The 21,554-nt window shown below is 28.8% G+C and overlaps 1 protein-coding gene across 4 annotated transcripts in view; it reads right to left on the bottom strand.

The window, feature by feature from the left end:
• Positions 1-257: 257 nt before the first annotated feature.
• The window catches only part of LOC100200409 (endophilin-B1), a 47,013-nt gene continuing 25,716 nt past the window's right edge, over positions 258-21,554 (bottom strand). For 2 of the 4 annotated variants that reach the window (XM_065791699.1, XM_065791698.1), the window contains exons 4-8: positions 21,107-21,240; positions 6,660-6,752; positions 6,404-6,493; positions 1,070-1,170; positions 258-650 (exon numbers count right to left, since the gene is read on the bottom strand). In XM_065791699.1, the coding sequence (XP_065647771.1) occupies positions 644-650; positions 1,070-1,170; positions 6,404-6,493; positions 6,660-6,752; positions 21,107-21,240 (425 nt within the window). In that variant the 3' untranslated portion in view covers positions 258-643. Of the gene's footprint in view, positions 651-821; positions 979-1,069; positions 1,171-6,403; positions 6,494-6,659; positions 6,753-21,106; positions 21,241-21,554 lie in introns of all 4 variants that reach the window. The other 2 variants (XM_065791697.1, XM_065791696.1) reach the window with 2 other exon arrangements.

Below are 21,554 nucleotides of genomic sequence, written 5' to 3'. Positions count from 1 at the left end.
AACTCTGTGATTATACATGTTTACAATATAATTATTGTAAACATGTATAATGTGCGTTAAAGAAATTCTGTGAATGTGACTTGGTGTCTGTGAATGGATATGTGAATGTGCTTGGTGTATAAATATTATATTTTATAAATTAATGTTACCACGTCAGTTGTTTGCTGAAGTCAAAAACTGAGTTTTTTTTTTTTTGATGTGTGTGCGTGCGTTTGTAATATCTTTATCGATTATGAAACGAAAATAAAACGAACAACTTTCTGATTAAATTAATATATCAACTAAATAATCGATCTTTTACAAAGTATTTATCAGAAGTTTATTTAAAAAAATAAAACCCAGAAATATCTAACACAATTTGACTGTAAGTATTTAAATCACAATAAATTAGAAAACTTTGAAAGATTTATTATTTGAAAAAAATTAAAGAAATTTAAGGTATCCATTAAAAAATTGTTACATTAAATGTTATTAATGGAGTCAATTTTCTATATAAAAATAATAATTTATTTAGCATTGCTTAATATATTTTATGTGCATTGTCATTACATTAGCTCCAGGTAGGCAATTGGAACTTTACCTGATTGGGAACCTCGTTCAGCAATAATCCAATCACTCGCAAGTCCATCCACACTGTAAACGGTTACAATCTAAATTAAAAAAAAAACGGTTACAATCTAAATTAAAAAACAACTGATTTCTAATTAAATCATTAAATAAATAAAAAAAGAACTATTGTATCTAAATGTAACCCAGAATAGAAACTTTATTAAAACACAAATAATTAAAAAATGATTACATTTAACCCATTAGAAAAATACCTCGTCGGCAAGTAATGATAGTTCCGTTGTATCATACGCGTCATAATCGTATAAAACCTTAGCGCGGCGAGTTACTAACGGTCGACTAGAAGGCAAAACCGAATTGTAAGGAGGTGGGTCAGATGGGAGAATAGGACGTGTTGGCCGTTCTAATGGGCTAAAAAATGCAAGCATCAACCATAAAACTAAAATAAAATAAATCAATAGTAAAAAAGTCGAATATATAATAAATAATTAGGTATACATACAGCTGCAATTCTTTCTGTATTTCCGACACATATTGCTGGCATTGAATGTGGTATGCACCAATCGCTTCAACAAAACTGTGTAAAGAACTTAAGTGATTTGCCTATTAAAACAAGCTTCACTTATTATAACATGTATAAACTATGTATGTATGTATGTATGTATGTATGTATGTATGTATGTATGTATGTATGTATGTACAGTATTGGACAAAACATTTGCAACCAACATCGAACAATGCTAAAAAGTGTTCCTAATTTTACATGTCTTAAAAACGAAACGAACTATACTACCACAGTAAACAGTTTAGGAGTCTGGAGTCATAGCATGCCATGACATGAGCAATCAGCTGACAGTTGACAGCACACAGGCAGAATTTCGTTGACAAGTGCCATTTTGCAGTGGACAAAACAAGTGCAACTTTTTTGGTTTGTTTCATTTTCTTAAGTCTGGTCCGTGTCAACGTCACGGAAGTTTTTTAATAATTAAAGGAAGTTTCCAGAAGCATGCAGAAGCTTCCAGAAGTTTCCAGAAGAAGCATCCAGTAGCATCCAGAAGTATCCATAAACATTCAGAAGCATCCAGACGCATCCAGAAGCATCGAAAAGAAGCATCTAGAATCTTCCAGAACAGGTTCACACAGGTTCATTTTACTATATAAGAGACATGTAAATCGACATGTAATTCAGTCAGTATATGGAAGTCAATCAGTCAGTATTATGTTGTGTTCCACAGAGCATTATTGTATCATCGCAAGGTAAATGTAACACGGTAAGCCTTGAGAAGCGTGATTATTTTTATTATTTTTATAACTTCAAGTGCAAAAATGGCTCCCGACAGTCTTGGATTGGAACTAAGAAAGAAAATTATTGGCGATTACGTAAGTGGAATGTCACAAAAAAGTATTTGTGATAAATATCGCGTAAAAAAATGGACCGTATCAAGACTATGTTCCAAATATCATTCTACGGGGAAGTTGGCAGCAGATAACAAAGATGGAAGACCGCGTTCCACCACTTCTAAAGAGAATTCTATGATCGTCAGATCCCTCAAGAAGGATCCCTGGATATCATCAGTCGAGATACAAAAGCAATTAGAGCTGCCTGTATCGGACCGAATAATCAGACGACGTGCTGTTGATGCCAGATTGTTTTCTCGACGCCCTGCAAAGAAACCGCTGATTTCACTAAAAAACCAGAAGAAAAGACTCCTGTTTGCTACATCTCATATTGACTGGAATGTGCAAAAATGGCGAACTGTCCTGTTCAGTGATGAATCGAAGTTCAACATCATTGGGAGCGATGGCATTTGCCGTGTACGTCGACCGGCCGGAAAACGCCTCAACTTACGTTACTGCCATAAGACCGTGAAGCATGGTGGAGGCAATGTAATGGTCTGGGGGTGTTTTTCTGCTAACGGTCTAGGTCAAATACATCGAAACGATGGAATAATGGACCGTTTCATGTATAAAAATATCCTGAAAGATGTTGTTACCTCATGCTGAATGGAATATGCCAATAAAATGGGTTTTTCAGCAAGACAACAATCCGAAACACACTGCAAAAGTAGTCAAGCAGTGGTTTCAAGACAACCACCTATTGGTGATGGATAGGCCGCCTCAATCTCCGGATCTCAACCCTATCGAGAACCTGTGGGAGATCGTCAACCGCAGAATTAATCGTGAAGGGGTTCGTAATAAGAATCAACTGTTTGAACAAATCCAAAAGGCCTGGGCAGCGATTCCACAAAGTTTCATTGATCACCTGATCGAATCTATGCCTCGAAGATGCAAGGCTGTGATTGGCAACAAAGGATTCACCACGAAGTATTGATAGCGAAATACAGCTTGGTCAACATTTTGTCGAGTTGCACTTGTTTTATCCAGAAGGAAATCAACTTTTTTTAATACTTTTGATTAATTTATTAATTTTGGTGTACAAATAATGAACTTTGTGATGAATAAAACTTGAAGAACTTTGTCTCTAAACAGTTACATAGTTATTTCTCTAAATTGAAAAAATGCAGCACTTTTATATAAAGAAACTAAATTAGCATTATTTGGTTGCACTCGTTTTGTCCGATACTGTATGTATGTATGTATGTATGTATGTATGTATGTATGTATGTATGTATGTATATATGTATATATCTACATATATACATATATAACCCCTGGTGACAAAAATTTGGCACAAAATAAACACAGACAGTAATAGTACAACTAAAAGTTTAATGATCAAAAAATATTGTACAGAATATTAAACAATATATTAGTTTTTTATTTTCGGGACTGCAATAATGATTTCTCGCCATTACGACATACGGCATCAACTTTTTTGTATACATGTTCACACATGCCTTGTACAAGATTTTTATCAATTTTTTTAAACAAGAATGGATTTTTTTTGCAGCTGATCTTCACTTTTAGCTTCCCAATTGTTTTCATACACATAGCCTTTAAGGATTGACCAGAAATCTTCATTTGGTCGTAATTTTGGGACACATGCTGGATTATCAAATTTTGTTACATAACAGATATTTTTCTCATCAAGGTAATTGGTCACACTTCTAGCATAATGTGAAGAGGCCAAGTCAGGCCAGAATACATAATTACCATCACTGTGATGTTTGTTGATAAAAGGAATCAATCGCTTGATGATGCAATCATTTTTGTACACTGTTTGGTTAATTGCCAGTCTCGCAGGAACAATAAATGGTTTCAAGATTCCACGAGGGGATATGGTAATCCACACAAGAATTTTTTTTTCAAATTTGCTTTTGCGCTTATATTTTACATTTTTTGGTGAATTTTTTGCGTCATCTGAGTAAAATCCAACATTCGAATTTTTATTTATATGTTTAATTGTAAAATAAGACTCATCGTCAATGACAAAGTCGCGGTTTCTGAATTTGCAACAAATTCTTCCACACTTCAGTTGCAACTGCTTTAACTGTTTCTCAGTGCGATCAGGGATTTGTTTTTTCTTAAAATAACAAATGTTTGTTTTGTTTTTTATTGTTTTTACAATGTATGAATGATCACACTTGAATTTATTTGCAATTTTTCTTGTTGAAGTTCCAGACCAGTTGTTCAAAAGACCTTACAGGCGATTGATGTTCCCAGCAGTCATAATTTATGGCTTTCTGCCTGATCCAGGCTTACGAGACTTTGGCTCATTGTTCTTCCACTTTGCCATATAACGTTTAATGGTTCTTTTGGGGTAATTAGAGGCAACAAAATACTCTACGGTGCTCTTCGTTTTAGCGTTAGGATGCAAATTACAATAGTTGTACACTTGTTCAATTAATGTAGTCGACTTCATTTTTGGATAACTTTTTTATTAATTAATCTAAGTAAACAAAACTTTCAGTAAAAGATAAGTAACACTTTATAAACAAAATAACTAAAAATTAAGACTGGATAACTAAAAATTCAATAAGTTTTAGCTTATCAAAGATTGTGGCAAATTTTTGTCACCAGTGGTTATATATATATATATATATAATTTATATATGTATATATATGTAAGAGTGTCCCAAAAAACACTTTTGAAAAATATATGCTGCCACCCTCTTAATGTGTTCTATATGAAAAAAATAACAACACTGGATTTAAAAATATTTTTAATAAAAATCTTTTTTAGGGATCTTTTTCAAGTCCATTGTTTTTTTATCATATAGAATACATTAAGGCAGCATATACTTTACAAAAATATTGTTTTTTTGGGACACTCTAAACTCACAAGGTAATTAACACAATTATGTATAAATAATAAGTTAATGCTACTTATAGCTTTTCTTTTATCTTTTTTTTTATCTTTTAGCTTATCTTTTATTTTTATGTACACACTTTCATTATTCTCTCAGTATTACCAAATACATCTTTTCCTTTGATTCATGATCTAACACATTTCTTCCAAAAATCTATAAGACTACCTAGGAATATTAATTACAGATTTTTTCTACTTGGACGACTTTTCTTTTTTAAAAGAAAACAAAAAAAAAAAATTTTTTGTCTTAATAAATCCAGATATTTGCATTTATCACAATGTGCTAAACTGACCGCCAGATTTTCCCATTCTGAATTTTTTTTCGCTTACTAAGTAGATACCTACTAAACATTAGTAAAACAATAGTTTTTAAATCATATCTATAAAGAGGTTTTAAAAATATATATAATAATTTTTAATAAAATTATATAAAATTATATATAATAATTTTTTAAAATATATATATATATATATATATATATATATATATATATATATATATATATATATATATATATATATATATATATATATATATATATATATATATAGTATGTATCTTCATAATATACATATATAAAATATTTTTATATTGTATATATATATATATATATATATATATATATATATATATATATATATATATATATATATATATATATATATATATATATATATATATATATATATATATATATATATATATATTAGTTGTTTCTTCATCCAATTTGACATAAATGAATTTTATCCATTTATAACTACATAAACACATAATAAAGCTTTTGCTTCTTTTGCAACAAAACACACCACAATAATAGGCAACCAACTTAGAATTATAAAACACAGCTGAAAATCCCTCCTCTTCTACAACAACAACATGTGGATAAAAAAATAAATCGCAAAAGTTTTGATGTAAAAACGGGCAGCTATGATAGCGCTGAAATTTGTGACCTCATAGGGGACTACATGCTCAATGAACTATCCAATATAATTATAAAAACCAACATAAGGCTTTACCGTGATGATGGTTTGTTGATAATATGTTGATAATTCTAATGGCCAAGAAATGGAGTGAATCGAAAAAACATAATCCAAAAGTTTAAGGATATAGGATTTCAAATAGATATAAAAACAAATCTTTGCACATTTGATAATATACTTTGAATATTTATCTAAGCCATTTGTGAAGAGAGTTATGCTAATATTGCATTTATGCGGTCAATAAGTCAAATATCTGTTTAGCCAATTTAGATATGATAAAATACAAACCGATATTTAATAAAATAGATAATGACAACATTTTGTATTGCTAAATTAAGCAAACATGAATCATCATCATTGGTTTTCAGTTAACTGAAGGTTCTAGTTTGGCCAGGCAATATTTATGAATAAAGGACATTCATAAAAGAAAAAAAAATGAAGTTCAATTTTTAGTATCACTTTATCACATTATCACTTAGTGAAAAAAAAAGTGTGCAAAATATATTATGACAGTTTTAACTTAAATCCGCAGATATGTGTGCATTCAAATTATTTGCATGAATAAAACATTTTTTTAGTACTTACATGCACTGTAGTGATGCTATCTAGAAGTAACTTTGTGAGTTCTTGCTGCCTGTCAAATTCTCCTTGGACAACTCGAAGTTCATTTTCTGCCTATTAAACAAAAGTTATAAAATATTGTTTTTAAATAAGTTAAACATGCTAGTGAAAAAAATATTTTGGTAATTTGATATTTTAATATTTAATTCAAGCAACACTGTATGTAAAGTATTTTTAAAATATTGATAAAAAATTAAAATGAAAACATATACATAAATACCTCCTGCCTTTTTTCATCTGTAACTGCTTTCCTTACTTTATTTTTGCATGCATCCAAATCTAATCTTTTTATGTCTAATGCTCTTTTTTCTTTCTAAATCCGAAACAAAAACTTTGAAAAACCATGAAAAATAAAACAAAAAGCGAGAAGTTCCAAGTTTGATCCCCACTATGTCCCTGATAGTACTGCGCTCAACTTGTTTCTCCGCACAGTGACCTTGTTTGTAGAAGTTCGTGTTTCGTGGTTATAGAGTTGAGAGAGGGTTGTAACCACAAAAAGTAGCCTCCTTGACTGTAGTGTCCCTCTCGGCCTTGGGGAGGTGAATAATTAAAAAAATATATGTATATATAAATAATACACACACACATATATATATATATATATATATATATATATATATATATATATATATATATATATATATATATATATATATATATATATATATATCAGGCCTTGTTAAGAAGCGTTACGCAGCTCGAATTTTGCCTGCGAAAAGGCAATTTGCCTACGCGTTCAGCAGATTTGCGCTACGCAAAAACTAATATCTTTTAGAATATTTAAATTATCTTTTGACGTGACGTTTATTCAGAAGAAATAAAGTCGTAAGTTTTTAACCGCAATTTAACCGCAATTGTAAACTAATAGATTTTTTGTTAAAGAAACAGTTTGTTTCATAATTTTTTTTGTTGTTGTTGAAAATTAGTTAAAAAAAGTAAAGCTTTTTAAGTTTTATCTTAAGGAATTAAATATATAAATTCCTTTTAAATATAAAATTATTTTTAGTCATAATAGTTTAAAAAATGCACGATTTATTTTGATGTAAACATTTTATTAATAAGGTATTTTGTTTATTGTAAATTCAATAACGTAAAGTTTTAATGACGTTCGTTTAATTTATAAAAATAAATTATGATCGTGATGATAAATTATGTTATCGGCAACTGATAAATAAAAAAAAAACAACCCTTTATCGTTTTAAACGTTATTAAAAAGAGTTCACAAATTAAATAAGAAAAAATTTATTAACATTTAATAAAATAACCAAAAACCAACTGTAAAATCATAAGAAAATAAACAAACATTATTTTACGTTTTAAGAAAAAAATATTTTTTTGAAAATAAAATTTAGTTCATATTTGAAAAAAATAATAAAAATGATTTTTTAAATAAGAACTTAGATTTTATTTGTAACTTTTGTTTTAGTGAGAAAAAAACAAACTGTTTGTATGATTTTTAACGCGTTAATAAAATAACTTTAATTACAATGCGTACTTGAAAAGAAGCTAGTGACGCAATATAACTTCTAACAATGCAAAATATATTTGCTGAGTTGCTTAAAAATGCGCTACGCGTTTTCGCTACGCAGCGAAATCTCGTAACAAGGCCTGATATATATATATATATATATATATATATATATATATATATATATATATATATATATATATATATATATATAGTCAGGCTATTTGTCAGTCGATGTAGCAGCACTCCCTTGCGAGTCAGGCTATAAGATAGTCGATGTAGCAACACTTCGCGCATGATTTACAGTAAAAAAAATAAAAACTTTATTAAAAAAATTAAAAATAAAAACATTTTATTAAAAAAAATAAAAATAAAAACATTATTTATATTTTTAAAAACATTCAGAATGTTTTTAAAAATATTCTGGTCAATTAAATTTGCGTTTTTGTGGTTTTTTTAAAAAAACGATTAATTTGTAATTAAATTAATGGTTTTGACTTTTGTCCAACACGCAAATGTTGGACGAAAGTCAAAAGTAATTAAAAGTGACGTATGTGTTGGTGTAAGAATTACTTTTTTCCTTCCGTGCTTCCCAAACGCAACAAACTATATATATATATAAATTTTCCTATAGTTTACGGCTAAGAAAATGTGTTTGAGGTAAAAAAATGGCTCATCGCTTGTTTGTGGTATTAAAGCCGACAAAAATAAGGTTAGATAATGTCAAAATGCATTAATTTAATTGCTGAAAGTAACTAAACCACAAAAACACAAATTAAAAGACTAGAATGTTTTTAAAAACATTCTGAAATTTTTTAAAAACAATCTGAATTTTTTTAAAAACATTCTGAATTTTTTTAAAAACATTCTGAATTTTTTAAAAAACATTCCGAATTTTTTTAAAAACATTCTGAATTTTTTTAAAAACATTCTGAATTTTTTTAAAAACATTCTGAATTTTTTTAAAAACATTCTGAATTTTTTTAAAAACATTCTGAATTTTTTTAAAAACATTCTGAATGTTTTTATTTTATTTTTTAAAAATAAAAACACTCTGAATGTTTTAATTTTTATTTACTGTAATTATTTTTTTTACTGCAAAACATGCGCAGAGTGTTGCTACATTGACTATCTTATAGCCTGACTCGCAATGGTGTGCTGCTGAATCGACTGACAAATAGCCTGATTCGCAAAGGAGTGCTGCCACATCGACTGACAAATAGCCTGACTTGCAACAGACTGCTGCTACATCGACTGACCAATAGCCTGACTCGCAACGGAGAGCTGCGACATTGACTGAGGGTTTGGTTGGGCCAGGCAATCTATCAAATTATTAAAAAAAAAAAGTTTTTCTGGTCTTTAAAAATAGAAAAAACCTAAAACTGACATTTTATGGTATAAAATTAAAGACAACCATGCAAGAGTATATATATATATATATATATATATATATATATATATATATATATATATATATATATATATATATATATATATATATATATATATATACATACATACATACATATATATATATAGAACTCTTATATGTTGTCAGAAAGTTTTTTCCGTATTTTGTTGACAAAAAGTAAAAACTAAAATGCAAGACCGGAATTTTTTTTTTAATAATTGATAGACTGCCTGCCCCAACCAAACACTCAGTCGATGTAACAGCACTCCCTTGCGAGTCAGGCTAAAAGATAGTAAATGTAGCAGCACTCTGTTGCGAGTCAGGCTATTTGTCAGTCGATGTAGTAGCACTTTGTTGCGAGTCAGGCTATAAGATAGTCGATGTAGCAACATTCCGCGCATGATTTACAGTAAAAAAAATAAAAATAAAAACATTTTATTAAAAAAAATAAAAATAAAAACATTGTTTATATTGTTAAAAACATTCGGAATGTTTTTAAAAACATTCTCAATTAAATTTGCGTTTTTGCAGTTTTTTTAAAAAACGATTAATTTGTAATTAAATTAATGGTTTTAACTTTCTGACAACACAATGTTGGACGAAAGTCAAAAGTAATTAAAAGTGATGTAAGTGTTGGCGTAAGAATCATTTTTTTCCATCTGTACTTCCCAAATGCAACAATCTATAGAACTATATATATATATATATATATATATATATATATATATATATATATATATATATATATATATATATATATATATATATATATATAACGTCACTGCAAAGCAAAACTATTTTAGGTTCATTTTTTACTCTTTAGGAGCATAAAAGTCATCTCACAAAGTATGGAACCAAAATTTATTCAACTTTTGAAATTATGAGTAAAATTCCAATATCTTATGTCCTTAAAAAAGAAAATTAAGAGACATCATCACTACAAAACAAAACTATCTTGAGTCCATTTTTTGGCGAAAAAAACGTTTTTTTGGCTTAAAATACTCAAAACACAAAATAAAAGACTAAAAACAAATCAGGGTCATCTATTAGGCTGGCGCATATGTATTTTTAATACATTGTTTCCAGGTTAGGATGTCGAATGCTAGATCTTCTTGACTCAATACATAGGTTTTGCTTGTGTCTCTGTTTTTATGACTAGACAACTCATTCTATTATCTCCTAATGAGGGCACAGCTCTAAAACTCAGTTTTATGGTTATGAGGCCGGCTGGTAGGCAGGTTTCTCAAACTCTGTGGTAGCTCTCAGAGAGGCTGATTCAATCAACAGCTGAAAAATATTAAATTATTAACAGTGCCATGTTGTGCATGGATGGTGTCCCTGTTTGTACTTTTGGTGTGTATTGTCAAGGCCACATTAGGAGCCCTTTATTATGGCTTAGGGTTTATTAATAGTAATGTGGCAATTGTTTGGGCAATTAAACAGTGTTCTGAGTACTATCTATGCTTTCAGTCAAGTTATTCAACAAATTTAAAAATGAATAAAGTACCAAAAACTATAAAACACAAAAAACCATCATCATCACCAAGTTCTCCAAACCTATCAGTCACTAACATTTGTGGTCTTCAAAGTAACTTTTCTTCTGTTGAGTCTTATCTCTTGCAAAGTTCACCAGACCTACTTGCTCTTTGTGAGACTAATTTGAGTTCAGATGTCTCATCTTGTGATCTAAGCGTTGATGGTTATATTCCTTTAATTCGTAAAGACTCCAATAGTCACATTCTTGGCCTAAGCGTTTACATTTGTAAAAATTCACCCATTTGTCAGGAAACTAGGTTTGAATCCAGACTATTCTTTCATGTGCTTTCATTTAGCACCACTTCACTATTGCCTTTCATTTTGTTGTATATGGATTCCAGGTCAAGCCTCACTCTTCTCCATGGTTTTCCTCACATTGTGACAATGCAAATTCCAATCCAAACCATTACTTCCATATCTATCAGCAAAACAATTCTCCAGAAAACAGACACCTGTTTATTAATGCTAAAAACCATTGTAAAAAGGTTTTGTCTAACGCCAAAGCCTGCTATTATCAGGTCATAAAATCTCATATTTCATCCCAAAAGTTAGGCTCTTGTGACTTCTGGAGAATCTTTAATAGTATCAATAATAAGGACAAATCTCTTATTCCACCTCTCTTGTATTGGTTCAGACTTTGTCACCTCACCTAAAGACAAAGCTAAATTGTTTGCTAAAAACTTTTTATCAATATCATCTCTTGATTCCACTAGTTGCGTTCTACCTAATATAACAGTCAAACAGGTTGATCTATTGCTTGACATTGTATCACTTCAGCTTCTGTATCTAAAGTGATTTCCTGCTTAGACTCTTCTACAGCTTGTGGTCCTGGACAACATACCTGTTATAGTCTTGCAGAAATGTTCTCCGGAGCTGTCATCTATACTTTCAAAACTATTTAACGAGTGCTTATCAGAGTCTTGTATTCCAGCTTGCTGGAAAATGGCATCTGTTATCCCAATTTTCAAACATTCTGGAGAGCAATCTGATTCGTCTAACTACTGTCCCATTAGTCTTCTTCCTATCATAAGCAAGGTTTTTGAACCTTTAATTAACAAACACTTAATCTCTTATCTTGAATCAAATAACTTACTTTCTGATTATCAATATTTCGATCTTCTCATTCTACAGCTGATTTGCTAACAGTAATAACCGATAGGTTTTATCGTGCATTAGATAAAGGTCCATTAGTTAAGGCCATCGCTCTTGACATTTCAAAAGCTTTTGATAAAGTTTGGTATGCTGGTCTTCTCCATAAGCTTCCTTCTTATGGTGTATCTGGTAACATCTTTAAAATTATTTAATCCTTCCAATCCTTGAACTCTTTCCAATCGTATTATAAAAGTTGTACTTGACGGACAGCACTCTTCTTCATATCTTATAATTTCAGGGGTTCTTCAAGGTTTAATCTTTGGTCCTATACTCTTTTTAATTTACATTATTGATCTTCCAGATATACTCACATCTAAGGTAGGCATTGTTTGCTGATGATACTATCATTTATTCTTGTCATGATAATAAGCCAACACTCACTGATTGCTTGGAGGCGGCATTTGAGCTTGAAAAGGATCTCACTTCTGCTACAGCATGGGGCTCACTGTGGCTGGTGAACTTTAATTCAGATAAAACTCAACTTTTTTCAGGTAATCGTTATCGCAATAATTTAGATCTTCCTATATTTATGAACGGTAATGAACTCGATGAGTCATCTACTCTTCATCTTCTAGGATTAACTCTTACTTCTGATCTTTCTTGGAAACCATATATCAAATCTATTGCAAAATTAGCATCTGCTAAGGTTGCATCTCTTTATCAAGCTTGACACTTTTTTACTCCGGATTCTATTCTCTATCTCTATAAATCTCAAATTCTGTCTTGTATGGAATACTGTTGCCATATCCAGGGCGGATCTCCTAATGATGCTCTTTCTCTTTTAGACAAGGTGCAAAAACGCATTATAAACATAGCTAGACCTGCTCTTGCAGCCAATCTCCAAGCATTATTTCATTGTTGTAATGTTACTTCTCTTTTTCTTTTCTATAAATATGTGTTACTCGCATTCAATTAAATCTTGTCTTAATTCTGTGACTGTTCTTAAGTGCTCTAAAAACTCTTATTGATCTAGTTTTTTTCCTCAAACATCAGTTCTTTGGAATTTGCTTCCTTCATCTTGCTTTCATGATTCATATAATTTGCAATCTTTTAGTCGTCTGTCAATGTTTATCTTGCTCTACAATCTTCATCTTTCTCTTCCAGTAACTTCCAATTCTAATAGTGGTTGCTTGCAGCCTTGTTGGAAGTAAGAATGTTAAAAAAGTAAATGAATAAATAAAAAAAGATATTCTTGAATCTTTTGAAGAAACTTCATTGAATTCATCATTAAATGGTGCTTGTTCCAGCCCATCAATTCTTTTATCCCACCACAAGTGACAAGTATGACAATTCAATCTTCTTTTTATTGAGCACCAGCGATATCAGTTAAGAGCTTTCCATTCCAATGCAGAAGAAGTGGATCACCAGGAAAGAATTTAACCTTGTCAGCTGTAATCATCACCTCACGTACTGATAGAATTGTGCCTGATGAACCATCACCTGATGAACAGCACAATTCAAAGAACAGTTCACTCCATGAATTGTTTTGTGAATTGTGCTGTACAACAATAAATTTTTTACTGATGCATTTTGGTTTCTATATAAAAAAGTTCTTGAAGGTCAACCTAGAAAATTCCTTTTTTTATTTGACAGCTGTCCAATTTTGATCCTCTGTGTTTTTTCAGTTTTAGATAATTGATAAACAGTTTTTTTAACTTTCCTTCCCCATTTTCAATCCTTTGTGTTGGCTTTGTTCCTCTCTCCCAAATAACAAGAACTGCTTCAGTTGTAGCCCATAAACTTTTAATTATGAACATTTTAAGTACTTGTTGAAATATTTTGAATGTTTATTAAAAAAGTTATTTAAATTTTATTATATACGTTAAAAAAAATAATTTTAAAATGGAAAAATTTGAATATCGAGCATATATTAAAACCTGTGCTCTACTTGGAGTTTCAGCACAAGCCATATCCGATGAGTCGGTTTTAGTTCATGGTAACCAAGCTCCAAAATTATAGTACAGTTGCTAAGTGGGCTACTTTATTTAAAGATGGTAGAGAGAGTCTCGAAGATGATCCTCGCTCAGGGCACCCTCGAATCACATATACAACTGAGAATATTGAACGTGTGCGAGCCATTATTGAAGAAATTAAAGCCCTGACATCGATTAATCCTTTTACAATCAACAAAATCATTCACAACGCACTTAAAAAAAGAAAACTAACATCACGCTGGATACCCCACGAGTTAACCGATCAAAATCGCAAGAATAGAGTTGAGGCATGAAAGGAAAATTTAGTCCTTTTCAGAAACAGCCCATGGAGACTATGTGATATTATTACAGGGGATGAGTCGTGGTTTTATTTGAGACAAGTTGGACACAAGTCCACTAATGCTAGTTGGGTCGATGAAGGTGAAAGTCCAAGAACTATAGTAAGATGCAACAGGTTTCAGCCAAAAAACATGCTTTACATCTTCTTCAAACCAACAGGTGTTGTTCATTTGGGTTATGTTGAAAAGGGAGACACCATTACTAGTGAATAAAATATAAAAAATTGTTTGAAACCTCTTTTATGAGAAATAAATAAGCAAAGACCTAAAACAGGCACTCAAAATTTCAAATTTCTCCATGATAACGCTCAACCCCATTTGATTGAAACTGTCACAAATTGTCTAAACCAAGCTGGAATTACAATAATTTGCCACCCACCATACTTAGCTCCATCCAATTATTGGCTATTCGACTTGATAAAAAAAAATCTTGATGACAATACTGACGTCCAAAGTCAAAAAACTCGCATAACAAAGCTACTTCAAAGTATACCCAAAGAAGAGTATAAAAAAACGTTTGACAAATGGCTTGAAAGGATGCAACTTTGTATAGATAATGATGGACATTATTTTGAACATTTGATAAAATAAAATTTAAAAAAACTCTTCGTTTTTTTTTTATAGGGGAGTTCTACGAACTTTCCTAACGACCTAAGTAAATGATGGAAAGACAACCTACAAAGAACATCACTTCTTGAAGGAGGTCTGGCCATTAACAGAGTTTGCGTAGGTTTAAATGTAAGCCACACCTCAGCAGAAGATTTAGTGGTTACCATATTATTTTCAAATTGAACAGAAAGCAAAATGTTAACAAGAAAATGTTATACAATACAGATAGAGGGTTAAATTGTATTAGGCAAGTTAGCTGGTTTAGTAAAAAATATGTATAACTGTATATAACATGTATTTACATATAATAGTAATATAATATTTAACTTATTAAACATGGCAACCCCTAAAATTGCTTCAATTAATCTATATTTTGGTACATATGGTGTTAAAGGAACAATGACAGAGAATGCTTTTTGTGACCTTTATTTACTTCTATTAATATGCAAATCAAGCCATTCTTTCACCTTTTTATAAGGTATAATTTATTTTTCTCACCTTTTTATAAATCTAATAATATAACAATGATTCGGCAGGATGGTATATTTAATTTACTGAAAACCATCCCATCACATTTTTTTTCTCTCCACTTTGACTACTGTATATATATGTATGTGTATATATATATATATATATATATATATATATATATATATATATATATATATATATATATATATATATATATATATATATATATATATATATATATATATATATATATATTAGTAGAAAATCACTTAGCAAAATCTTTTCCATTTAACACTGTGTCATCAACAAAGATTCAACAGAAATGAATGATCAAATTAATAAAACTTCAATTTATACCAAAAATATTAAATTACAGGAAGTTGCAAATGTCTTAACTACTGTAAATTTTCACACATTTGTGGAACTTGCTGACACTATTATAAAAAGAATTCTTAAGAAATGATTACCTATGCTATTTTTTAAAATGTTTTTTTAAAAAGGGTAGGTAATGTAAATATTATTTGAACTCATTTATTTTTATAGTTTTTAAGGAGAAACTTATTTTCGTGCCTACATTTAGAAATTATTTCCGATCTTTTGTTTAATAAGCATTCTTGATTTGCATGTGTAATTATTTTAAATTTTTCTTGTAGGCATAGTATGCATTTTTTGGAAATATTGTTATATGCAGGCACTGTTTTAAGGATAGACCAATTCAGTATAAAATCATCAAAATTTTTTTCTTTTAATTCCCATATATATATTTTGACAGCATGGTGTCTTTTGAATACTTTTTATTCTTGAAAGATTGCTTATGATTGGCAAAACGTTTTTTCCATTCACCCTCTGTTATGCCAATATATTGTTTATCAGGTACATTCTTAGAGGAAACAACACATTTATATACCACATTTTTTGATAAACAACTTCCACTCATTGGACAATTGATTTTTTGTTTACAATTACAATTTTCTGTAGTTTTTTCATTTAGGATTTCTTTTTTGTTTAACAAAGCCTTATTGTGACCTTTTATAATTCTTTCCATATTTTTTGTGCAACTGTAGCTAACTTTAATTGTATTTCGATTAAAAATTTTATGTAATTTATTAGATCGCGGGAAATGCTTATTGACCAATTTTAAAAACACTTTTCCTATGTTAGTAGAAACATTTTTGCTATATGGGGGGTTGAACCAAATTACATTTCTAGTTCTATTTCGTTTTTTTGTATTCTTTTTTTCAGGGTCAAATTTTAGTTCAAAATTTTCAAAACCACTTTTTTTTAGGGCATCTTCAAATATTCGTTTAGAGGAATTGAATACATTTTCATTTGAGGAGTTTTGATTTAGCCTGTTATTAATTGAAATTGGGATTTGTTTTAGAACTTGGGGTGGATGGTTAGAGTTAATGTTAATATATAATAGTTCATCGTTTGGTTTTTTGAAAGGCTTATATGAATTTTCAGAGAGGTTAAATGTGACATCAAGAAAATTCACAATTTTTAAATTTATGTTTATTTCGATTTGAAAGCCAATATTTTTTAAAATTTTTATAATATCTTTTCTAATTTTGTCGAGCTGTGGACCAAATTTTCTACGCATTACTATTAAACCATCGTCGAGATAAAGGCCTAAATCTTTTATATTGATTATTTTACTTAACAAATCTAAAATATATAGTCCAACAAATTCACAAATTTCTGCTCCGTCATAACTGCCCATTGTTACATCAAAGCAGTCATGTATGTTTTTCTTTTTCCAAGTTTCCTTATTAAAATAAAGTAAGGTTTTTCTACAATGTTTTATTTGTGTCATCAGGAATAACTGTGTGGCTTTTTGCAAATTCAATAGTCTTATCTAAAATATCTGTGGATATTGAAGGGTAAAAATCATTAATGTCAAATTGAATAAATGTACAGTCATTTTTATTTTCAATTATGGAGAACCAATTTATAACATCAGTGGTATTTTTCCACTGTTGCAAATTTAATTTATTTCTAAGAATATTATTAATTTTGTCCAATTTTATTTTGCTTACATGTCCAATCTACCTTTTTGAGGTAACCAATAACCTACAAGGAAGTTTGTTTTGAAAATTTGGTTTATGGTCTTTTAGTGTTACGAAAGCTTGGGCAGGGGCAGTTGATTCGATTCTATTATCAAGGTTTATTTTTTTAGCAATACTTTGCGCTTCTAAATTAATTGCCTTTTCCAAATTTTTAGGGGCTTTTTCATAAGAACTAGTAATATTGTCGCGTAAAATTTTTTCATAGTTTTCTGTTGTGAGTCGGTAAATTCTGTTGTGAGTTGGTGATTTTTACCCCTCAATAACCGCCGATATTTTAGATAAGACTATTGAATTTGCAAAAAGCCACACAGTTATTCCTGATGACACAAATAAAACATTGTAGAAAAACCTTACTTTATTTTAATAAGGAAACTTGGAAAAAGAAAAACATACATGACTGCTTTGATGTAACAATGGGCAGTTATGACGGAGCAGAAATTTGTGAATTTGTTGGACTATATATTTTAGATTTGTTAAGTAAAATAATCAATATAAAAGATTTAGGCCTTTATCGCGACGATGGTTTAATAGTAATGCGTAGAAAATTTGGTCCACAGCTCGACAAAATTAGAAAAGATATTATAAAAATTTTAAAAAATATTGGCTTTCAAATCGAAATAAACATAAATTTAAAAATTGTGAATTTTCTTGATGTCACATTTAACCTCTCTGAAAATTCATATAAGCCTTTCAAAAAACCAAACGATGAACTATTATATATTAACATTAACTCTAACCATCCACCCCAAGTTCTAAAACAAATCCCAATTTCAATTAATAACAGACTAAATCAAAACTCCTCAAATGAAAATGTATTCAATTCCTCTAAACGAATATTTGAAGATGCCCTAAAAAAAAGTGGTTTTGAAAATTTTGAACTAAAATTTGACCCTGAAAAAAAGAATACAAAAAAAACGAAATAGAACTAGAAATGTAATTTGGTTCAACCCCCCATATAGCAAAAATGTTTCTACTAACATAGGAAAAGTGTTTTTAAAATTGGTCAATAAGCATTTCCCGCGATCTAATAAATTACATAAAATTTTTAATCGAAATACAATTAAAGTTAGCTACAGTTGCACAAAAAATATGGAAAGAATTATAAAAGGTCACAATAAGGCTTTGTTAAACAAAAAAGAAATCCTAAATGAAAAAACTACAGAAAATTGTAATTGTAAACAAAAAATCAATTGTCCAATGAGTGGAAGTTGTTTATCAAAAAATGTGGTATATAAATGTGTTGTTTCCTCTAAGAATGTACCTGATAAACAATATATTGGCATAACAGAGGGTGAATGGAAAAAACGTTTTGCCAATCATAAGCAATCTTTCAAGAATAAAAAGTATTCAAAAGACACCATGCTGTCAAAATATATATATGGGAATTAAAAGAAAAAAATTTTGATGATTTTATACTGAATTGGTCTATCCTTAAAACAGTGCCTGCATATAACAATATTTCCAAAAAATGCATACTATGCCTACAAGAAAAATTTAAAATAATTACACATGCAAATCAAGAATGCTTATTAAACAAAAGATCGGAAATAATTTCTAAATGTAGGCACGAAAATAAGTTTCTCCTTAAAAACTATAAAAATAAATGAGTTCAAATAATATTTACATTACCTACCCTTTTTAAAAAAACATTTTAAAAAATAGCATAGGTAATCATTTCTTAAGAATTCTTTTTATAATAGTGTCAGCAAGTTCCACAAATGTGTGAAAATTTACAGTAGTTAAGACATTTGCAACTTCCTGTAATTTAATTTTTGGTATAAATTGAAGTTTTATTAATTTGATCATTCATTTCTGTTGAATCTTTGTTGATGACACAGAGTTAAATGGAAAAGATTTTGCTAAGTGATTTTCTACTAATATATATATATATATATATATATATATATATATATATATATATATATATATATATATATATATATATATATATATATATATATATATATACATACATATATATACAGTAGTCAAAGTGGAGAGAAAAAAAATGTGATGGGATGGTTTTCAGTAAATTAAATATACCATCCTGCCGAATCATTGTTATATTATTAGATTTATAAAAAGGTGAGAAAAATAAATTATACCTTATAAAAAGGTGAAAGAATGGCTTGATTTGCATATTAATAGAAGTAAATAAAGGTCACAAAAAGCATTCTCTGTCATTGTTCCTTTAACACCATATGTACCAAAATATAGATTAATTGAAGCAATTTTAGGGGTTGCCATGTTTAATAAGTTAAATATTATATTACTATTATATGTAAATACATGTTATATACAGTTATACATATTTTTTACTAAACCAGCTAACTTGCCTAATACAATTTAACCCTCTATCTGTATTGTATAACATTTTCTTGTTAACATTTTGCTTTCTGTTCAATTTGAAAATAATATGGTAACCACTAAATCTTCTGCTGAGGTGTGGCTTACATTTAAACCTACGCAAACTCTGTTAATGGCCAGACCTCCTTCAAGAAGTGATGTTCTTTGTAGGTTGTCTTTCCATCATTTACTTAGGTCGTTAGGAAAGTTCGTAGAACTCCCCTATAAAAAAAAAACGAAGAGTTTTTTTAAATTTTATTTTATCAAATGTTCAAAATAATGTCCATCCTTATCTATACAAAGTTGCATCCTTTCAAGCCATTTGTCAAACGTTTTTTTATACTCTTCTTTGGGTATACTTTGAAGTAGCTGTAGTTGAAGTAGATGAATCTTTATTGATGAAACACAGTGTGAAATGGAAAAAATTTTTGTTAAGTGATTTTTTACTAATATATAATTGCTCTGTTCTTTTAAGAACATTGAGCACTCTATTGTGTAGAATACTTTTTAAAGTTGTTTAAATATATATTATATATATATATATATATATATATATATATATATATATATATATATATATATATATGTATACAGTATATATATATATACAGTATATATATATATACAGTATATATATATACAGTATATATATATAAATATATATATATATATATATATATATATATATATATATATATATATATATATATATATATATATATATATACGTAAGTGTATATATATATGATTAAAGAAAATATCTTTATATTATCATGTATAATATTGTATACTTGAAAGAGTGCTCAATAGATAAACTAGAGCTATATAATATATATGCTACTGTTACCCACAGTACCAGGAATTAGCTAAATGCTAATGTTTATAATATAATTTAACATTGCAACTCTGAGTTTCATGTGTTATCACAATCATCAGGCAAGTAGTAAAAGTTTAATAGCAAAATTAAACTTTTACTACTTGCCTGATGATTGTGATAACACATGAAACTCAGAGTTGCAATATTAAATTATATCATAAACATTAGCATTTAGCTAATTCCTGGTACTGCGGGTATTATATATTATATATATATATATATATATATATATAATATATATATATATATATATATATATATATATATATATATACAGTATATTTATACACAGTATACATATATACAGTATATATATATATATATATATATATATATATATATATATATATATACACACAGAAGGTACAGAAGTTTACAAAAAAATGCTGACTAGTTAAACAAATTTAAAAACAAAACAATAATAAAGTTAAAAAAAAACTTTAGAAAATAAAATATTACAGATATTGTTTTCATTTCAATATCCAAGAAATTTTTTAGTGGGTGAAGATAATGAGCAACAGTCTTCTGCATGAAATCTTTTTCAGCATTACCAATTTTCTTTAAACCTGTTCCAACTTTGCCCAAAGCAAGTCCTAAAATATTTTATTATATTTTAAAACAATATTATATCATTTTTTTAAATAAAGTCATATCAATTTAAATTTGATGAATTTTGAAAAAATTTTCTGATTTATTACTTAAATGATCAATTACAATTTATTTGAATGACATTTAAGACTTCTTTTTTTAAAACAAATATTTGGAGTATAATTAAGTCTGCTCATGACTATTTAAAAAATGGCAAAACAGGGTTGAAAAAAAAAAAAAAAGAAGACGCCTGTATTGATCTTTAAGCAAATTTACTTAAAATGCCTACTGTTGTGTAAAATTATAAAAGTTTCAAAAA

Source organism: Hydra vulgaris, chromosome 02, assembly GCF_038396675.1.
Source record: "Hydra vulgaris chromosome 02, alternate assembly HydraT2T_AEP".
Taxonomy (NCBI): Eukaryota; Metazoa; Cnidaria; class Hydrozoa; order Anthoathecata; family Hydridae; genus Hydra; species Hydra vulgaris.
This window is presented reverse-complemented; position numbering and strand designations above follow the sequence as displayed.